This window comes from Heterodontus francisci, chromosome 1, assembly GCF_036365525.1.
Source record: "Heterodontus francisci isolate sHetFra1 chromosome 1, sHetFra1.hap1, whole genome shotgun sequence".
In the NCBI taxonomy this organism is placed as follows: domain Eukaryota; kingdom Metazoa; phylum Chordata; class Chondrichthyes; order Heterodontiformes; family Heterodontidae; genus Heterodontus; species Heterodontus francisci.
Genome location: NC_090371.1, coordinates 208,994,621 through 209,012,617, shown reverse-complemented (window position 1 = coordinate 209,012,617; position 17,997 = coordinate 208,994,621). Strand labels below are relative to the sequence as shown.

Genomic DNA, 17,997 nt, shown 5'->3' with positions numbered 1-17,997 from the left:
ACTTGCTAGAGCTTCTCTGCTACATGTCTCCTTGATCACTTCGACATCAAGACTAACTTTTGGATTAACTTAATTGAACAGTTTATAAATGGGTCTGATTTGTTGGATAAGCAATATCCAGTTTTTGCAATTTAAAGAATTTTTAATGTAATTAGCTTAGTAAAAACTTTTTAAAAATCATTTTAAAAAAAACTTTGCTTCCTCCTACTTCGCACTTTCTAGATATTCCTGACTTCCTTTTTATGCTGAATGATTAATTGGCAGGAACTATATTTGTACAAGACAGCATGAGGTATGCGATAAAAACATAAAATGTTGGAAGTACTCGGCAGGTCAACCAAGCATTTGTGGAGAGACAAAGATAATGTTTTAAGTCTATAGCCTTTTGTCAGAACTGGCTATGCTACACTTTTCTTCTCTCCAAAATATAGAATGTTTTGTTACTGCACCACTGCTTCATTTAGCAGACTGAGAACTTGCAAAACCTACCCAATGAGATGGGGAAGTTATAAAGCCAGTCAAGGGTGGGATGGGTCGGATTCAATTTCACGTCCAGACTGGTAGAAATAGTCTGGTCGATCAGTAGCACTGCTTTTGTCAAGTAAAGCCAGTATATTGCACGATTATAGCTGATGCAGGAAAGGTGGATGACAAAGGACAGCAATGGGAACACAAGCAGGATAGATGTAAGGAAAAATATGTATAATTTAACATTGTAAGTATCTTTCAACTTATACATGAAATACAAATTGCTATGAGACACAAATAAGAACTTCCATGTTAAAAATTATGCAATTCTAAAGAAATCATGAAGCATGGAAGAAATATAATTTAGCTCAGCATTGCTCTTTCCCATCTCTTCTCTTTTCCTATCTGTTAGTCCCTTTTGCATTCTCAGGCCCTATCTATCCATCTGTCTCATTCTATCCTTTGTTCTCATTTCCTCTTCTTTGACTCCTCTAATTTGATTCATGCTTTCCATTCCCTCCTTTTCCTATCCCATTAATTCCTTCCTGTCTGTCTCTCAATCTTGCTTTCTACCTCTGGCTAATTCTCTTTTCCCCATCTCTCATTCTCTCTTCTCCTTTTCTACCCATCTCTTCTTTCCTGTTCCCCCACCCCCACGTCTCTTTTTTTCTATCCTATTCTGTCTTTTCTCCCATTCCCTCTTTCTCACGTTATCAACAGTAACTATCTCTTATTCCAGACAGGGGTGTGGGGGAGGATGAAAAAAAATCAGCTAGCATTCCCACTCCTGATCGCTGTGTTCTTATGGACATTCAGTGAGGTCAAGATCAGGCTCAGCTGTAATGTACTCCAAAATAATTATCTGAAATTAGTCTATATATTGCTGACACTTGGTATTTAGGTTAATGCATTAGCGGCTATTTGGGTGAGGTGCAAAAGGAAGGCCAGGATCCGTACGGGAGAAAAAGTGAATTGTAGCTGTTATGAAATGTTCTGAGAGTCTAATCATTATTCTATGTTATAATATTTGACTTCTGAACTGTTTAAAAACAGAAAAAAGTAAAATAAGGAACAGTAGGCAGTTACTTAAAACAATCAAGAACTATATTATCAATGTAAATTGCAAAGAAAAAACTGCAAACACTGGAAATCTGAAACAGAAACTGAAAATAAAGATCTAAAGAGTTCTAATGAAGAGATACATACCCAAAATGACAATAGTTTGTATTTACTCTTGACAGATGCTCTGCAGATGACCTGCTGTGTATTAAATCAATGTTTTGTTGCTTTAAGAATCAAATTGAGGGGTTAGGCTCTTAGCAGCATTACTGAACAATAATGGGCAAGTATATTTGCATTCATCAAGGCTCAACTGCAACATGATGATTAAAAATATACTCTAGTGCAATAGTAACTGAGTGCTACTGAAGAAAGCTGTTTTTCACATTTTTCTTTCTATTTGAGGCCTCACATAAAGAGCTTTATTAACTGTAAATTATTTTACGTGTATACATCATGTGCAGTGTTTTCAAATTATCACCTAATTATGCCTAATATATGCTAAAACAAAGCTATGAAATTAATTTTAAATGATCTTAAAATATATTCAATTTTGGAAAAAAAATTAAGTACAGGTAATTACCTGGAATTAGCTGAAGTATTCCAGTTTATGTGCAGGATTTATGTCTGCTTTGTGCTGTTTTATCCAGCTTTAATCAAGGGACTATTGCTGGTGCATTTTCAATGGAAGAGATACATAAATATGCTGAATGGAAGAAGCAGCTTTAAATTTTACAGTCATTGTACAGTACTTACAATTCTTAACAACCATGCGAGAGTGAAGCTACTGGTCGAATAATGAGTCCCATAGTGGAAAGCAGGAACCTGGTCATCTTCCCAGCTTTCATAGCGCTCCGAAAAGAAGGCTGCTCTTTTTGGGTTAAGGGCTCCAATAGGCTAAAGGGAAAGATCATGAAAATTAGCTTCTAAAAAAAAGCAATTCAAAGATTATGCCAAAAGGATATCTTGCCCAGAAATGTCTTGCTGCTTAGGTTTTTATAACCCAACGTGGATACATGTTTTGAGCTCAAAACTATCTATGGTTCAATAACTCTGCTTTTAAGCTTCAATTACTAGGGATTTTGTAAACTAAATGTGCAATTTGCAAATGTTTTTTGGATATAAAGAAACATGCAGTCTATAAAAATAGCACCTAGATTCTGATCACTGAGGCACAATGAAACATTTAAACCCTGGAAATAGTACAGAGAAGGGTCAGGAGTGTGATCCCGAGTTTCAAAAGACTAAGTTATGGAAAAGGTTAGACAAACTCAAATGATTTTGTCTTAAATGGTAGTGAATATAAAGATATACAGGATATTAAGTAGAATAAAAAAGGTTAATCTGGAGCATTTAAGCCATGACTACTGGACCAGGGATACAGAACAAATTAGTAAAAGGGAAGCTCAGGACTAATATCGGGAAGCATTTCTTCACATGTAGAGTACCTGGAATGGAATTCTGCATAGGGTAATGGAGGCAACAACTTAGAATTATTTAAGAGGCATTTGGATTCTAATGGGGATGGGGGCAAAACAATGATGTACTCACCTTCAACTTTTTTTTTCTTTCAGCTTTCCAGCAGTACTTTTTATTATCCTCATTTGCAATATTACATGATACAGTTGCTGATCTGCTAGATATATAGGTTTTGAGCTGAGAGGGTTGCCAACAACTAAATTTTCTCAAACATTAGTCAACCTCTTGTTGCACTGCTCATGGACAAAACTTACAAAATTGCCTGTTTGTTTTCCACTTTTTGGCCTAGAAATTCATGCAGGGTGGTAAATGGTGAGGAGTGAAGTGCTCCTGATATCAAGCTTTGGGCCTCATTTCCATTGAGCAGTGTGTTGCGAACAGCAACAGGAAGCTCGCCAGTGATGCATGATCAAAGATCAAGCTGCTCAAGATGTTGCTGCGGCCCTCAGGTAAGGCGAGAAAGGGGGAAACCAGGAAGGGGGGGCAATCAGATTGGGAGATGGGGGGGGGGGGGGGGGGGTGAGGGTGTAAGAGCAGGGTCTGCGTTATTTGAATATAGGGATCATGGAGCCTGTTCCTCCCAGCTGCACATTCAAGTGATTATGTTTTAAAAACTTATTTTGTTGGGTGTGGCACATCAGGCAGCCTCATTAAAGACTGCTTGCTAGGCCGCATGTACACCTGCTTTATCTGAATGCAGCCAATAATGGCGCCACCTGCCTCAAGGCAGCTTCTCACTCAGTTTTTTTTCCTTTCCCCCTTGTTTCTATCCCTTTCAGTTTTCTTCCAACAGAGACCAGGAGACAAACCCAAAGTTCTGATGGCCTTTGAGAAATCACTGTAATCATGAAATGCTTTTGAGAGAGTCTGGCCAACACAGAAATACTTAAATCAAATTACGAACTAGGAAATCACCTCCAACATCATCCCAGATGAAATCTCCTAATCCCACCTCCAATGTAGTGGCCCATGATTTTTTGTATAGAAAACTGGAAGACATATTTATCAGAGGCTAGGAAAGAGCCAGGGCCCACCCTTTCACTTGTCTTGGTCCTATTGCCTCCCTTTTTCAAACCATTCCAATGAAATTCACAGCAAAAATAAAATAGTAACTCTTGCCCACATAACAAGTGAGGGGGTGCAATTTCTGAATGAAGGTGGAGATCTGGAATCCCTCAGGTGAGGCTTTTTAAAAACTTACATTAGTAGTTATAATAATATACAAGAACAGTATATCAATGGGTAGACATCACATTGAGTGTGTTAGTCTGTAACACATGTAAAGCATTCTTAAAATGCTGGCTGCTTCCTGACAAGCATAATAAAATCTGCAAACTTTGCTCACCAAACAATTAAACTCAAAGTGACCTAATTCTGTGTTTATTTATAGCATCGATGCCTTTTGGCTATAAACACACTTACTCCTTAGTGGCAAAATACTACATACATACAACAACAATTGGTATTTGTATAGTGCCTTGATCATAAAATGTCCCAAAGTGGTTTATAAGAGCATTATAAAGAAAAATCTGACAGCAAGCCACATAAGGAGATATTAGAGCAGATGACCAAAAGCTTGGACAAAGCGGTAAGTTTTAAGGAGCATCTTAAAAGGAGGAAAGCGAGGCTGCTCAAGAGACCAAAATTAGAGTACAACAAAAATCATGGAGGGTTGTGGGGCTGGTGGAAATTATGAAATAGGGAGGAGCAAGGCCATGGAGGAATTTGAAAACAAAGATGAGAAATTTAAAATTGAGGCATTGCTTAACCAGAAGCCAACATAGGGTAATGGGCGGATGGGACTTCACACAAGTTAGAACACGGGCACAATCATATGCCTTAAATGCCATAATACAACTGATATTAATAAAATAAGTCACATTTCTCATGAATGACTGTATGGGAAACCTACTAATATATATAAATTTTATGCATACATGTAGTTTCCTTCCATTAAAGCGTCTTCTGAAAATTACTGTTTAAAAAATTTATAATGAAGCAAAAGGCAGTCATTTTCATTGCACAGGCAGCTCTCTGTTAATAGCAGGTCCAGGAACCATAATACCTGCAGGATCCTAATTCACTTCCCACTAACAAAGCCAGGGTTCTGATCTTCCATCTGAAGATCAATTAACTTTCGAATGAGCTCCGCTAGTGCTCACTTACCAGACTTTATAACCTTAAAAACACTTCTGCACTTTAGAAGCAAAATAATACATTGTATTTACAAACATAAATATAGAACTGCTTAGTTCACTTTACCTGGGCAACCAGCTGAACACCTTTCAAAGGCATACTTTTGCACAAACCCGTCTTAAGTTCTGTTAATATGCTGCTGACAGTAATGTTCAAATTTAAAAAATAAATATAGAACACAAGAAATATTCTCTTTATTCCTCTCCGAATTTTCATCCCTACTTTCTTGAAGATGGTGACCCATTGTATAGTTGCAGCAATACTCACAGTCCTCCAGTACCTTGTCCAAAGGCCTGTGCTTCATGGATGACTCTAGACATAGATGTCAGCAGATTATTTGACTAAGAATCAGAACTGAGCACGATTTTGTCCTCAGCCAAAAGTCTTGACACTTGTATACCCCCAACAGAGGTCACTGGACAGTGATCAACAGGAATCCTGGCTGATTTTCCTTCCTAGTTCAAGATTACTGAGACTAACTGGAGCACCAACCAACCACCCCCGCCCTGCTGCTATCCTGGATGAGATAATCCATCTCAGCACAGACCAAAGTATACACAAATTTCATGGACAAGGCAACAAAGGTTTACATACCCTTCAAAAGCTAATGTGGGGTTTACAACAATGGTTTAACAAGTCTGATGTCTTTCTGTTAAAAATGTTTTGTAACGTTAATGTGCAGCTCACCCCCTTTGCTAGTTTCACAGCTGAAAGATATCCATTTGCATTCCAGCTGTTCCTTCATTTTTGTGTATTCTGTCTTTTCTCCTGCTAAATCATTTCAGGTTGATGCCCTTTTGTCAGAAATGGAAAAAGTTAGAGAATAAAGGGGTCTTGCTGTAATTGTACAGGGCTTTGGTGGGACTACATCTAAAGTACCACGCACAGTTCTGGTCTCCATATTTTTAAGGCAGGATATACTTGCATTGGAGACAGTACAGTGAAGGTTCACTAGATTAGTTCCCGGGATGAGAAGGTTGTCCTATGATGAGAGGCTAAGTAAATTGGGTCTATTCTTTTTGGAGTTTAGAAGAATGAGAGGTGATCTCATTGAAATATTCAAGATTCTGAAGGGGCTTGATAGGGAAGACACTGAGAGGCTGTTTGCTCTGGCTGAGGAATCAAGAACACAGGGGCACAATTTCAGGATCAGGACTTCCTTAATAAATGAGGAGAAATTTCTCCACTCAAAGGGTTGTGAAGTTTTGGAATTCTCTACCCCAGAGGATTATGGCTGCTCCGTCGCTCCAATAAGGCTGAGATAGACAGAGTTTGAGTGTCTCAGGGAATCAAAGGATATGGGGAGCACGTGGGAAAGTGTAGCTGAAGTTGAGGATCTGCCATGATCTTATTGAATGGCAGAGCAGGATGGAGGGGCTGTATGGTCTACTCCAGTCCTAGTTATTATGTTATTACGGTTCTTTCCTCCCATTATTTCCCCAACCTTTTCCTGCCTGTGGACTTGCCCTGTTACATCTCTAACTTTTTCCAGTTCTGACAAAAACTTGAAATGTTAACTCAGTTTCTCTCTCGACAGATGCTGCCTTACCTGCTTACTATTTCCAACATCCACAGTATTTTGCCTTTGTATTGGTTATGCAGCATTTTTACAGGATCAGTGAATTTTAAATTAATCGCATTAAGGTTGACTGATATCGAAGTCAGTCCTTTGAAATGTCACTGCATTCTATTAAGGTCAATACAAATAGATCATCTACTTTGGTAATTGCTACAACGTTGACGACAAAAAAACGTTAATGAGAATACATTCTCAATAAATGTGCTGTCCACAATGCAGATTATTATTTGATACAATTATTACAAATGATCAGGTCTTTGTTTCTCAGGCAAAGGGCTGAATTTTATCCAGCCCATATGAACAGGATTGCAGGCTGCAAAATTGGGAGGGAAGGTGCTCGACCATAAACCCGACGCGGCAAGACTGTAATTTTATTTGCTGAAAAGATATTTACCATGTATTTGCATTGGCCTGACTCGGATTAATGGGGAGTTTCCTATTTAGAGGTGCACTGGGATCACGTGCCTTCAGATCCCCAGCCGCTTAAAGGTGGTGGCACTGAGGCAAAGCTTCAGTGCTGCCACAGGAAGGCAGCCATGGGAAGTGTTGGTTGAATCAAGGAGTGGCGGGGGGAGACCAGTGCCCAACAGCGGTGCAGCCCTCGAGGCAAGGGTGAGTGCAGAGGAGGTGCAGCCCTCACGGCAAGGGTGGGGATAAAGGGGGTGAAGCCCCACAGCAAGGGTGGGCACAGAGGGGGTGCAGCCCTCACAGCAAGGGTGGGCACAGAGGGGGTGCAGCCCTCACAGCAAGGGTGGGCACAGAGGCGGTGCAGCCCTCGTGGCAAACGTGGGTACAGAAGGGCATCAGCCCATGTTCAGAAGGGAATAGCTAGGGGAAGTCTCCAAAAGCAAGGTTATCTCTCCAAGGACAGCGCACAGGAGGGGGAGCGACCAGCTGGAATGGGTCTCATACACCCAGTTTTTGTAAATCCCCATGCTGCGCAGCAGAGACTCGGAGGAAGGCAGGGCCAAGTGGTGGCCGGGCAAGCTGGTGAAGATCGCCTAGGGAAGCCACAGCTGCCAGCCACGCCAAGAAGGGCTTATTTGTAGCAGCGAGTGCGCTGGACTCCTCTCAGCAACCTCCAAAAGTCCAAGTGTCAGTGTCAGTGCAGACAGTGACTCTCCAGGAAGGCCATCACCAACTTATGCACCCTGCTGCAGGATCAGCTGCGACCCACAGGCTTTGGTGGACATCCTTTGCCCGTGGGCTTGAAGATCACCAAGACAATCAACCTTTATACCTTGGCTCTTTCCAGGGATCCACTTGGGATATGTGTGAGGAGCCCCAGGCAGCAGCCCACTGCTGTATCAAGGTGGTGACCAATGCCCTGTTCAAGAAGGCCGGCGACCATTAACCCTGACAGTGAGGCGGAGAGGGCCATTGGATTCAGAACCATCGCTGGATTTCCACAAGTGCAATGTGTCGTCGATAGCACACATGGCAATCAAGGCTCCCACGGAGCAGCCAGCGACCTTCATCAACAGGATGTTCAACTCGTCTGCGACCACCGAAAGCATTTCCTGCAGGCGTGTGCCCGCTTCCCGGGAAGCAACCATGACACCTACACACTTCAGCAGGTGCCATAGATTTATTGGCTCCCCACTTGCCTTCAGGGATGGATTCTTGGGGACATCACTGTCGCCTGTTAGGAACTCTCGCACTGCAGCAGAGGAGAGATACATCACTTGCCATGGCTCCACCAGAGTGAACATCGAGCAGGCCATTGGGCTGCTGAAGATGAGATTTGGGTGCCTGGATCAATCTGGTGGAGGCCTGCAGCATGCCCCAGCAAAGGTCTCGTCAATCGTGGTGGTCTACTGTACTCTGCACAATCTGCCAATGCAAAGGGGGTGGCCTTGCATCAAGAGGACATGATTGATTGCCTTTCCTCATCCAAAGAAGAGGATTTTTTAAAAAAAAGAGATACAGCACTGAAACAGGCCCTTCGGCCCACCGAGTCTGTGCTGACCATCAACCACCCATTTATACTAATCCTACACTAATTTCATATTCCTACCACAGCCCCACCTGTCCCTATATTTGGATGAGGAGGATGCCACGTAGGCAGCGTGGGATAATGAAGCCTTTGCACTGGAGACGAGGACCATGGAGAGACGTGCAAGGGAGGTTTCTGCCACCATGATGCCCATTCCAAGCGAACTCAATAACTCTGCGTGTCACCTCATTCCTATCGCATCACTGTATCAGCACTTTAAGCAAGGCAGGCAGCGCTTTAAATATGGTGCCAGAACCTGTATTCGTCTCCGCTGTGGACACCATCGACTTACTGCTGCCGGCCTCCCTCCTCCAATGGGATGGGCCCCGCGCCTTCTGCATTCAAATAGTCATCATGTTCAACCGGCCGCGCACACAACGAGCAGTGACGCCACCCTATCCAGTCCCATTGTCAGCCCAAAATATGCAGATTACAAAATCATTCCAGTAACAACACTCCCTTAAACAAACAGCTTCTGAAAAAATGAAGTTACTAAAATGTTCCCTCCTATTTTGACACCCTTTTCTATTTTCATACTTAGTGAAAAAATCTTTCAACTTTTTAAAAATAAACAGCACTCTCATTGTAGAAAATGTCAGCACTATATCTTTTTGAAGTGTTTAAGGTTTAGTTAGCTAATCAGGTTCATGGTTGGACTTAAGGTTTTGCAAAGTATTCAAATTCTCATTTGAAATTTCCTTACCGTTTCCCAAAGGCTGTGTGGTACTGCCCATGCAAACCAGGAAAGCCCAAGATTTGATCACTGGTGTACTGAATTAGTTGATCTTAACTAGGAAAATAGCGGAATGTTACAAATGACTTCAATACACTGAGCCAGGTAGGGGAAAGGCTATCAAGATTTTCCCCTCCTGACCACAATCCAGTGATACCATTCTGGAATTTGCCCATACTGCACTGGTTCAGATTCAGTTGTGGTGCTCCCCATGATTCAGTGCCTGCCTGCAATCACTGTCTAGGTTCATGAATAAAAAACAATAACTTAGATGAGGTACTGGAGGACTGCATGTGCCATTAAGGAACTGTACTCCTTTGAGTAGAGAAGATAGAGAAAAGACCAATGGAGACGTTTCTTAATCTGTGGAGTAACAAAATGAAAACCAATTGTGGAAACTGCATAGAAATAGAAATGTATAAAATAATCAAAAAACAGGTACAAAATTGTTTTCAAAATGTAGCTGATGATATTGTTGGCTCAAAACAATAGGGCAATGGAAACAGCTTTAGGAATAACAATTTTAACCAGTATTTTTCCCCACTACACATTTCTAAGTTTTAAAGTAATTACTGATCAGTGCACTTATGATTTTTTTTACCTGAAAATTGTTAAACTTGTTAAACTGCAAATTCTTCTCAACCTCACAATTTTTGTAGGGCTCGTGTGGGTCAACCCCATATGCCTCTCCTGAGCTGCACGCGAGACCACATCTGCTATGGTCTGTTGCAACTTCTCTCATCTCTCCTCTAGGTATACCATCAAAATGTAAGTTGCTTAAGTGATTATATTTTCATTTACAGACTTTCATGGTCTCTGACAGCCAGCCATGGGCTTGCACATTCCCTCACTCAGTTTCAACTGTCCAAGGCTTTTTTCTTCTCTTAGACTCTCTCAGGTACATCCTCCTTATTGCTCTTAATATGCCTTATAGGGAAATACCTCATTGTTCATATTAACACATGTTTAAACAATGCATTTATGATTTTGCTGGGAATCACACTGGCAGAAATCTTCTCCCTGTGTGATTTAATTTGCGTCAACTATTACATATTTTTAGGCCATATTTTAATTATTTGCTCTTGTTTCTTGTATCCTTCATTTTATATAGTCACTCCACTGATCCTTCAGCCAGCAGGCTAACACTAGAACTAACCCTAACCCCAGATCTGTCCATCAACATGGCTCTCAACAGTTAGGGTCTTTGGTGAGTTAACTGGCAATAGGTATACAACTGGTTTGAAATACATACTACTTACTCAGATAGATTCCTGTTAGTCATAGCATGTTCAGAATAAAATCAATAAACTTATCAAGACCGATATGCTCGAACAGGTTGATGTTAAGGAGGAGGATGTGCTGGAAATTTGAAAGACATGAGGATAGATAAGTCCCCGGGGCCAGACGGGATATACCCAAGGTTATTACGGGAAGCGAGGGAAGAGATTGCCACGCCTTTGGCGATGATCTTTGCGTCCTCACTGTCCACATTGGAGGGTGGCAAATGTTATTCCCTTGTTCAAAAAAGGGAATAGGGATAACCCTGGGAATTACAGACCAGTCAGTCTTACGTGGGCAAATTATTGGAGAGGATTTTGAGAGACAGGATTTATGATTATTTGGAAAAGCATAGTTTGATTAGAGATAATCAGCATGGCTTTGTGAGGGGCAGGTCATGCCTCACAAGCCTTATTGAATTCTTTGAAGATGTGACAAAACACATTGATGAAGGAAGAGCAGTGGATGTGGTGTATATGGATTTTAGCAAGGCGTTTGATAAGGTTCCCCATGGTAGGCTCATTCGGAAAGTAAGGAGGCATGGGATACAGGGAAATCTGGCTGTCTGGATACAGAATTGGCTGGCCCATAGAAGACAGAGGGTGGTAGTAGATGGAAAGTATTCAGCCTGGAGCTCGGTGACCAGTGGTGTTCTGCAGGGATCTGTTCTGGGACCTCTGCTCTTTGTGATTTTTATAAATGACTTGGATGAGGAAGTGGAAGGCTGGGTTAGTAAGTTTGCCGATGACACGAAGGTTGCTGGAGTTGTGGATAGTGTGGAGGGCTGTTGTAGGTTGCAATGGAACATTGACAGGATGCAGAGCTGGGCTGAGAAGTGGCAGATGGAGTTCAACCTGGAAAAGTGTGAAGTGATTCATTTTGTAAGGTCGAATTTGAATGCAGAATACAGGGGTAAAGACAGGATTCCTGGCAGTGTGGAGGAACATAGGGATCTTGGGGTCCACGTCCATAGATCCCTCAAAGTTGCCACCCAAGTTGATAGGGTTGTTAAGAAGGCGTATGGGGTGTTGGCTTTCATTAACAGGGGGACTGAGTTTAAGAGCCGCGAGGTTATGCTGCAGCTCTATAAAGCCCTGGTTCGACCACACTTGGAATATTGTGTTCAGTTCTGATCGCCTCATTATAGGAAGGATGTGGAAGCTTTAGAGAGGGTGCAGAGGAGATTTACCAGGATGCTGCCTGGACTGGAGGGCATGTCTTATGAAGAAAGGTTGAGGGAGCTAGGGCATTTCTCATTGGAGCGAAGAAGGATGAGAGGTGACTTGATAGAGGTGTACAAGATGATGAGAGGCATAGATAGAGTGGATAGCCAGAGACTTTTTCCCAGGGCGGAAAGGGCTATCACCAGGGGGCATAATTTTAAGGTGATTGGAGGAAGGTTTAGGGGAGATGTCAGAGGTAGGTTCTTTACACAGAGAGTGGTGGGTGCGTGGAATGCACTGCCAGCGGTGGTAGTAGAAGCAGATACATTAGGGACATTTAAGCGACTCTTAGATAGGTACATGGATGATAGTAGAATGAAGGGTATGTAGGTAGTTTGATCTTAGAGTAGGTTAAAGGGTCGGCACAGCATCGTGGGCCAAAGGGCCTGTACTGTGCTGTACTGTTCTATGTTCTATGAATGTTAAATCACCATTTTAAAAGAAGTGAAAAAAAAATGTGCTCCATTTTAACAAGAACTCTAAACTTCGGCAGGCAGCTGAGCTGCCTTAGGTAAATGCAGCAGCATAACTGGCTAACAGAGGTCCTTTCTACTCAGTGAACTTGCTTGGTTTACTGGAAAGACACATTTTCCTAGGTTACCAGACAGTTAAAAACTGACAACTGTAGTCATGTGTACAATAGACTGCTAAAAAAATGCTACGTTCCAATAGGATGTAACATCAAAATAAAAGCAAAATACTGCGGATGCTGGAAATCTGAAATAACAACAAGAAATGCTGGAACCACTCAGCAGGTCCGACAGCATCTATGGAAAGAGAAGCAGATTTAACGTTTCGAGTCAGTGACCCTTCTTCGGAACTAGCAAATATTAGAAATGTCAAAGGTTATATGCAAGTGAGGCGGGGATGGGACAAGAGATAACAAAGGAGAAGGTGTAGATTGGACAAGGCCACACAGCTGACCAAAAGGTCATGGAGCAAAGGCAAACAATATGTTAATGGTGTGTTGAAAAACAAAGCATTAGTACAGATAGGGTGTTAACGGACTGAAGATTGAACAGCAGCAAGTACAAACGTGAAAAAAAATGTGGGTAAGCAAACTGAACAAACTAAGATGAAATGAAATAAACAAAAAAAAATTGTAAAAAATGTTAAAAAGAAAAAATAACTAAAAATAAAAGTAAAATGGGGGGCCTGTCATGCTCTGAAATTATTGAACTCAATGTTCAGTCCAGCAGGCTGTAGTGTGCCTAATCGGTAAATGAGATGCTGTTCCTCGAGCTTGCGTTGATGCTCACTGGAACACTGCAGCAAGCCCAGGATAGAGATGTGAGCATGAGAGAGGGGGGAGTGTTGAAATGGCAAGCAACCGGAAGCTCAGGGTCCTGCTTGTGGAGGTGTTCCGCAAAGCGGTCACCCAGTCTGCGTTTGGTCTCCCCAATGTCGAGGAGACCACATTGTGAGCAGCGAATACAGTATACTACATTGAAAGAAGTACAAGTAAATCGCTGCTTCACCTGAAAGGAGTGTTTGGGGCCTGAGATAGTGAGGAGAGAGGAGGTAAATGGGCAGGTATTACACCTCCTGCGATTGCATGGGAAGGTGCCATGGGACAGGGACGAGGTGGTGGGGGTAATGGAGGAGTGGACCAGGGTGTCGCGGAGGGAACGATCCCTTCGGAATGCTGACAGGGGAAGGGAGGGGAAGATGCGTTTGGTAGTGGCATCACGCTGGAGGTGGCGGAAATGGCGGAGGATGATCCTTTGGATTTGGAGGCTGATGGGGTGGAAGGTGAGGACAAGGGGAACCCTCTCACGGTTCTGGGAGTGAGGGGAAGGGGTGAGGATAGAGGTGCGGGAAATGGTTGAGGGCCCTGTCAACAACAGTGGGGGGGAATCCTCGGTTGAGGAAAAAGGTCATATCAGAAGCACCGTCATGGAAGGTAGCATCATCAGAGCAGATGCGTCGGAGACAGAGAAACTGGGAGAATGGAATGGAGTCCTTACAGGAGGTGGGGTGTGAAGAAGTGTAGTCCAGGTAGCTGTGGGAGACGGTGAGCTTATAATGGATATTAGTAGACAACCTATCCCCAGAGATGGAGACAGAGAAGTCGAGGAAGGGAAGGGAAGTGTCAGAGATGGACCATGTAAAGGTGAGAGAAGGGTGGAAATTGGAAGCAAAGTTGATAAAGTTTTCCAGTTCGGGGCTGGAGCAGGAAACGGCACCGATACAGTCATCAATGTACCGGAAAAAGAGTTGGGGGAGGGGGCCTGAGTAGGACTGGAACAAAGAATGCTTGACATATCCCACAAAAAGTCAGGCATAACTAGGACCCATGCGGGTACCCATAGCAACACCTTTTACTTGAAGGAAGTGAGTGGAGTTGAAGGAGAAGTTGTTCAATGTGAGAACAAGTTCAGCCAGGCGGAGGAGGGTGGTGGTGGATGGGGACTGGTTGGGCCTCTGTTCAAGGAAGAAGCGGAGAGCCCTTAAACCATCCCGGTGGGGGATGGAGGTGTAGAGCGATTGGACGTCCATAGTGTAACATCAGACATACGAGACAAGTATCCCGAAAACGTAATGACAGTTTGCTACAAGATTGGCAACTTAGTCCTAGAAATATTTTGTTTGCACCTGAATCTAACCCAACACAACTAAAAGATCACTTCAATTGAAATCACCTCAGGCATGCTTTTAGGAACATACACAAATTTTATAGAATCTGATTATGTATTGTGGTAAGTGCATATCAATTCAATTGATTTGGAAAGTGCAACTGAATTTCAAGTGGATCAATTTGAATTAGTTTATTCCTTAGAAACATACGGCCAAAACTAATTTGGATTGATTTTAGTTCATTTTTAAAATGCAAGTGTACACAAATCTGTGGAGACAACATGCTTTCTGGGAACTAAATAACCTACTTTTTTTTTTAACTACTGCAGAGGGATAATGTAATTTAAAAATTAAGCATGTGGTGCAGCATTCTCATTTCATCTTAAATTATGTTTATTTACAAGCAAATTAAAGAAACATATTTAGATACCAAGTGGGAGAATAGTCTGGAGCATTTTTGAGCTCTGGGCTGACAGTGATGCACTGTCGGCTTATTCAGTGAAGTAACAGTGGGAATACACACATTGAATTATACATTACAAGTTTGCACTGATTTATTGCAGTAATAACATCCACCTCATTAAAAAAATCCACTTTGCTGCAGTGAGAGTAATACATATTGTTTACTGCAATAAATTAATTGCAGTGCAAGAACAACCTTGTGGAAACCCTCTAACAATACATCTGTAATGACAGTGCTATAGATCACAGCTTCCACAGCAGGTTTATGACAAATGAAGACAGGGTACAGTATTCAGAGAATACATTTCTTAAAAATATGGCTATTATCTCTTACTACTGGTCAGACAGTGTCTTGATTCGCACATAGGCTACAGTTCTACATTACAACTGCAAGATATATTTGCAGCAGGCAGTAAGATATTGGACGGTTCGCCTTTATTCCTCGACACAAACACTTAAATAAGTGAATGCAATATTGTTACACAAAGACATTTTCACAAAAGGTAATTATACAATTTTATGCAATTTTTCGAAATTATATCAGAACTGAGCAGTAGCTCAATCACAAGGAAGTTATTACATGGTTATTCTCATCTACTAAATATTCTTGTAATGCAATTTGCTAAGAATGTGAGGTGATGTAATGATTTTACAATTTTTTAAACAAAATACTAAAAAGCTTAAACTGTGACAAAATTAACATCTGCTGCAGAATCAAACACATGACAACACAAAACATTTTGAGGTAGTAGCAACAATAACTTGCTTTTATATAGCACCTTTAGTATAATAAAATGTCCTAAGATGCTTCACAGGACTGTTATCAAACAAAATTTGACACTAAGCCACAGAGAAGATATTAGAACAAATGTCCAAAAGTTTGGTCAAAGCGGTAGCTTTTAAGGAGTGCCCTAAAGGAAGACAGAGCACTAGAGAGGTGGAGAGAATTCCAGAACTTAGGGCGTAAGCAGCTGAAGGCACGGCCACCAACAGTGGAGCGATTAAAATCGGGGACGCGCAAGAGGTCAGAATTGGAGCAGCGCAGAGATGTCAGAGGCTTGTAGAGCTAAAGGAGTTGACAGAGATAGGGAGGGATGAGGTCATGGAGGAATTTGAAAACAAGGTTGAGAATTTTAAAATCAAGACATTACTGAACTGGGAACCAATGTTGGTCAGCAAGCACAGGGGTGATGGGTGAGCTGAACTTGGTGCGCATTAGAATAAGGGGAGCAGAGTCTTGGAGAAACTAAAGTTTATGGAGGCTGGAAGATGGGAGGCTAGCCAGTAGAGCATTGGCATAGTCAAACCTAGAGATAACAAAGCCGTGGATGAGTGTGTCAGATGAACTGATCCCGAGGCAGAGTCAGGCTGTATTAAGGAGGTGAATGGTGATCTTACTGATGATACAGATATGTGGTCGGAAGCACACCTTGGTGTCAAAAACATCTTTTGCCTCCAAATTCCATCATAGCCAAACGTATTCCTGACTTCAGTCAACCTACGTGCATTTTCCAGCAGGAGTCACTGCACAGGATATGAGATATAGGAACACAAGAAAGTACAGGAGACGACTCTGGAAACCTTCTGACTAGTCCGAAATCTAAAACCTGTGAACACCTGCTCCTTTCAAATATCTATCTAATTTTGTATGGAGCATTAACAGCATAGACCTATTGGGCCTAATGGCCTATTTCAGTCCTGTCAAATTTTATGTAATGCTACATAATTGCCCCATAGGTTTTCACACTGTCTGCTTTTACTTCCTCACTGGGTGGTCCATTTCTCTCAGTCACCCCCTCTGCATAAAGTATTTAAATCTAAACTGTCTTAGCAACTCCCCTGGTTCCTCAAACATATTAATGGGGTTCAATTTAAGAATCTTGAATGGTACTTCTTTCTGAGCTTTCTTTTTGCCAGCGTATGTGTCCATGGTCTTCAGTTTCTCCTCATAGCTCAGATGCTTTAAACCATCAGTTTTTGTTGGTCCTTATCTGAACTGTCTTCAATGCCCAAATATCCTGGCTATAATATAGTGACCAAGCTCATCATTATCTCCTCTGATTTGTGCTCTATCCCTCTGGCTATAAAGTCCAAGATTCAGCTGGCTTTCCTTATTACTGTTGTATACTGATGGTTTCAGTGAGTTATTCAGCAATGTTCCCAGATCCCAATTCTGTGTCCTGTAGCCTTAAGCCACTTAGTTAATAAAACACCAGGACCAGATGAGATACATCCAAGGATACTGAGGGAAGTGAGGGTGGAAATCGCAGAGTCACTGACCATAATTTTTCAGTCTTCCTTAGACTTGGGGGTGGTGCCAGAGGACTGAAGAATTGCAACCGTGACACCCTTGTTCAAAAAAGGGTGTAAAGATAAGCCCAGTAACTACAGGCCAGTCAGTTTAATTTCGGTGGTGGGAAAACTTCTAGAAAAAATAATTCAGGACAAAATCAATAGTCACGTGCACAAACGCAAGTTAATTAAGGTAAGCCAGCATGGATTTCTTAAGGGAAAATCATGTTTAACTAACTTGCTGGAGTTTTTTGAGAAGGTAACAGAGAGGGTTGATGAGGGCAGTGCTGTTGATGTGGTGCACATGGACTTTCAAAAGGCATTTGATACAGTGCCACACAACAGACTTGTGAGCAAGTGGAATAAAAGGGACAGTAGCAAAATGGATATGAAATTGGCTGAGTGGCAGGAAACAAAGAGTAGTGGTTAATGGATGTTTTTTGGGCTGGGGGAAGGTTTAGAGTGGAGTTCCCCAGGGATCAGTGTTGGGAGTCTTGCTTTTCCTGATATATATTAATGACCAAGACCTTGGTGTACCAGGCACAATTTCAAAGTTTGCAGATGATACGAAACTTGGAAGCATTGTGAATTGTGGGGAGGATAGTGTGGAACTTCAAAAGGACATAGACAAGTTGGTGGAATGGGCAGACAGGTG

At 42.0% G+C, this 17,997-nt stretch overlaps 1 protein-coding gene across 1 annotated transcript in view; it reads right to left on the bottom strand.

Moving 5' to 3' along the window:
- Positions 1–17,997, bottom strand: part of lrba (LPS-responsive vesicle trafficking, beach and anchor containing) — a 1,007,923-nt gene that overhangs the window by 225,119 nt on the left and 764,807 nt on the right. Inside the window, exon 44 of the mRNA XM_068041130.1 lies at positions 2,284–2,424. Within this exon, the coding sequence (XP_067897231.1) occupies positions 2,284–2,424 (141 nt within the window). The remainder of the gene's footprint in view (positions 1–2,283; positions 2,425–17,997) is intronic.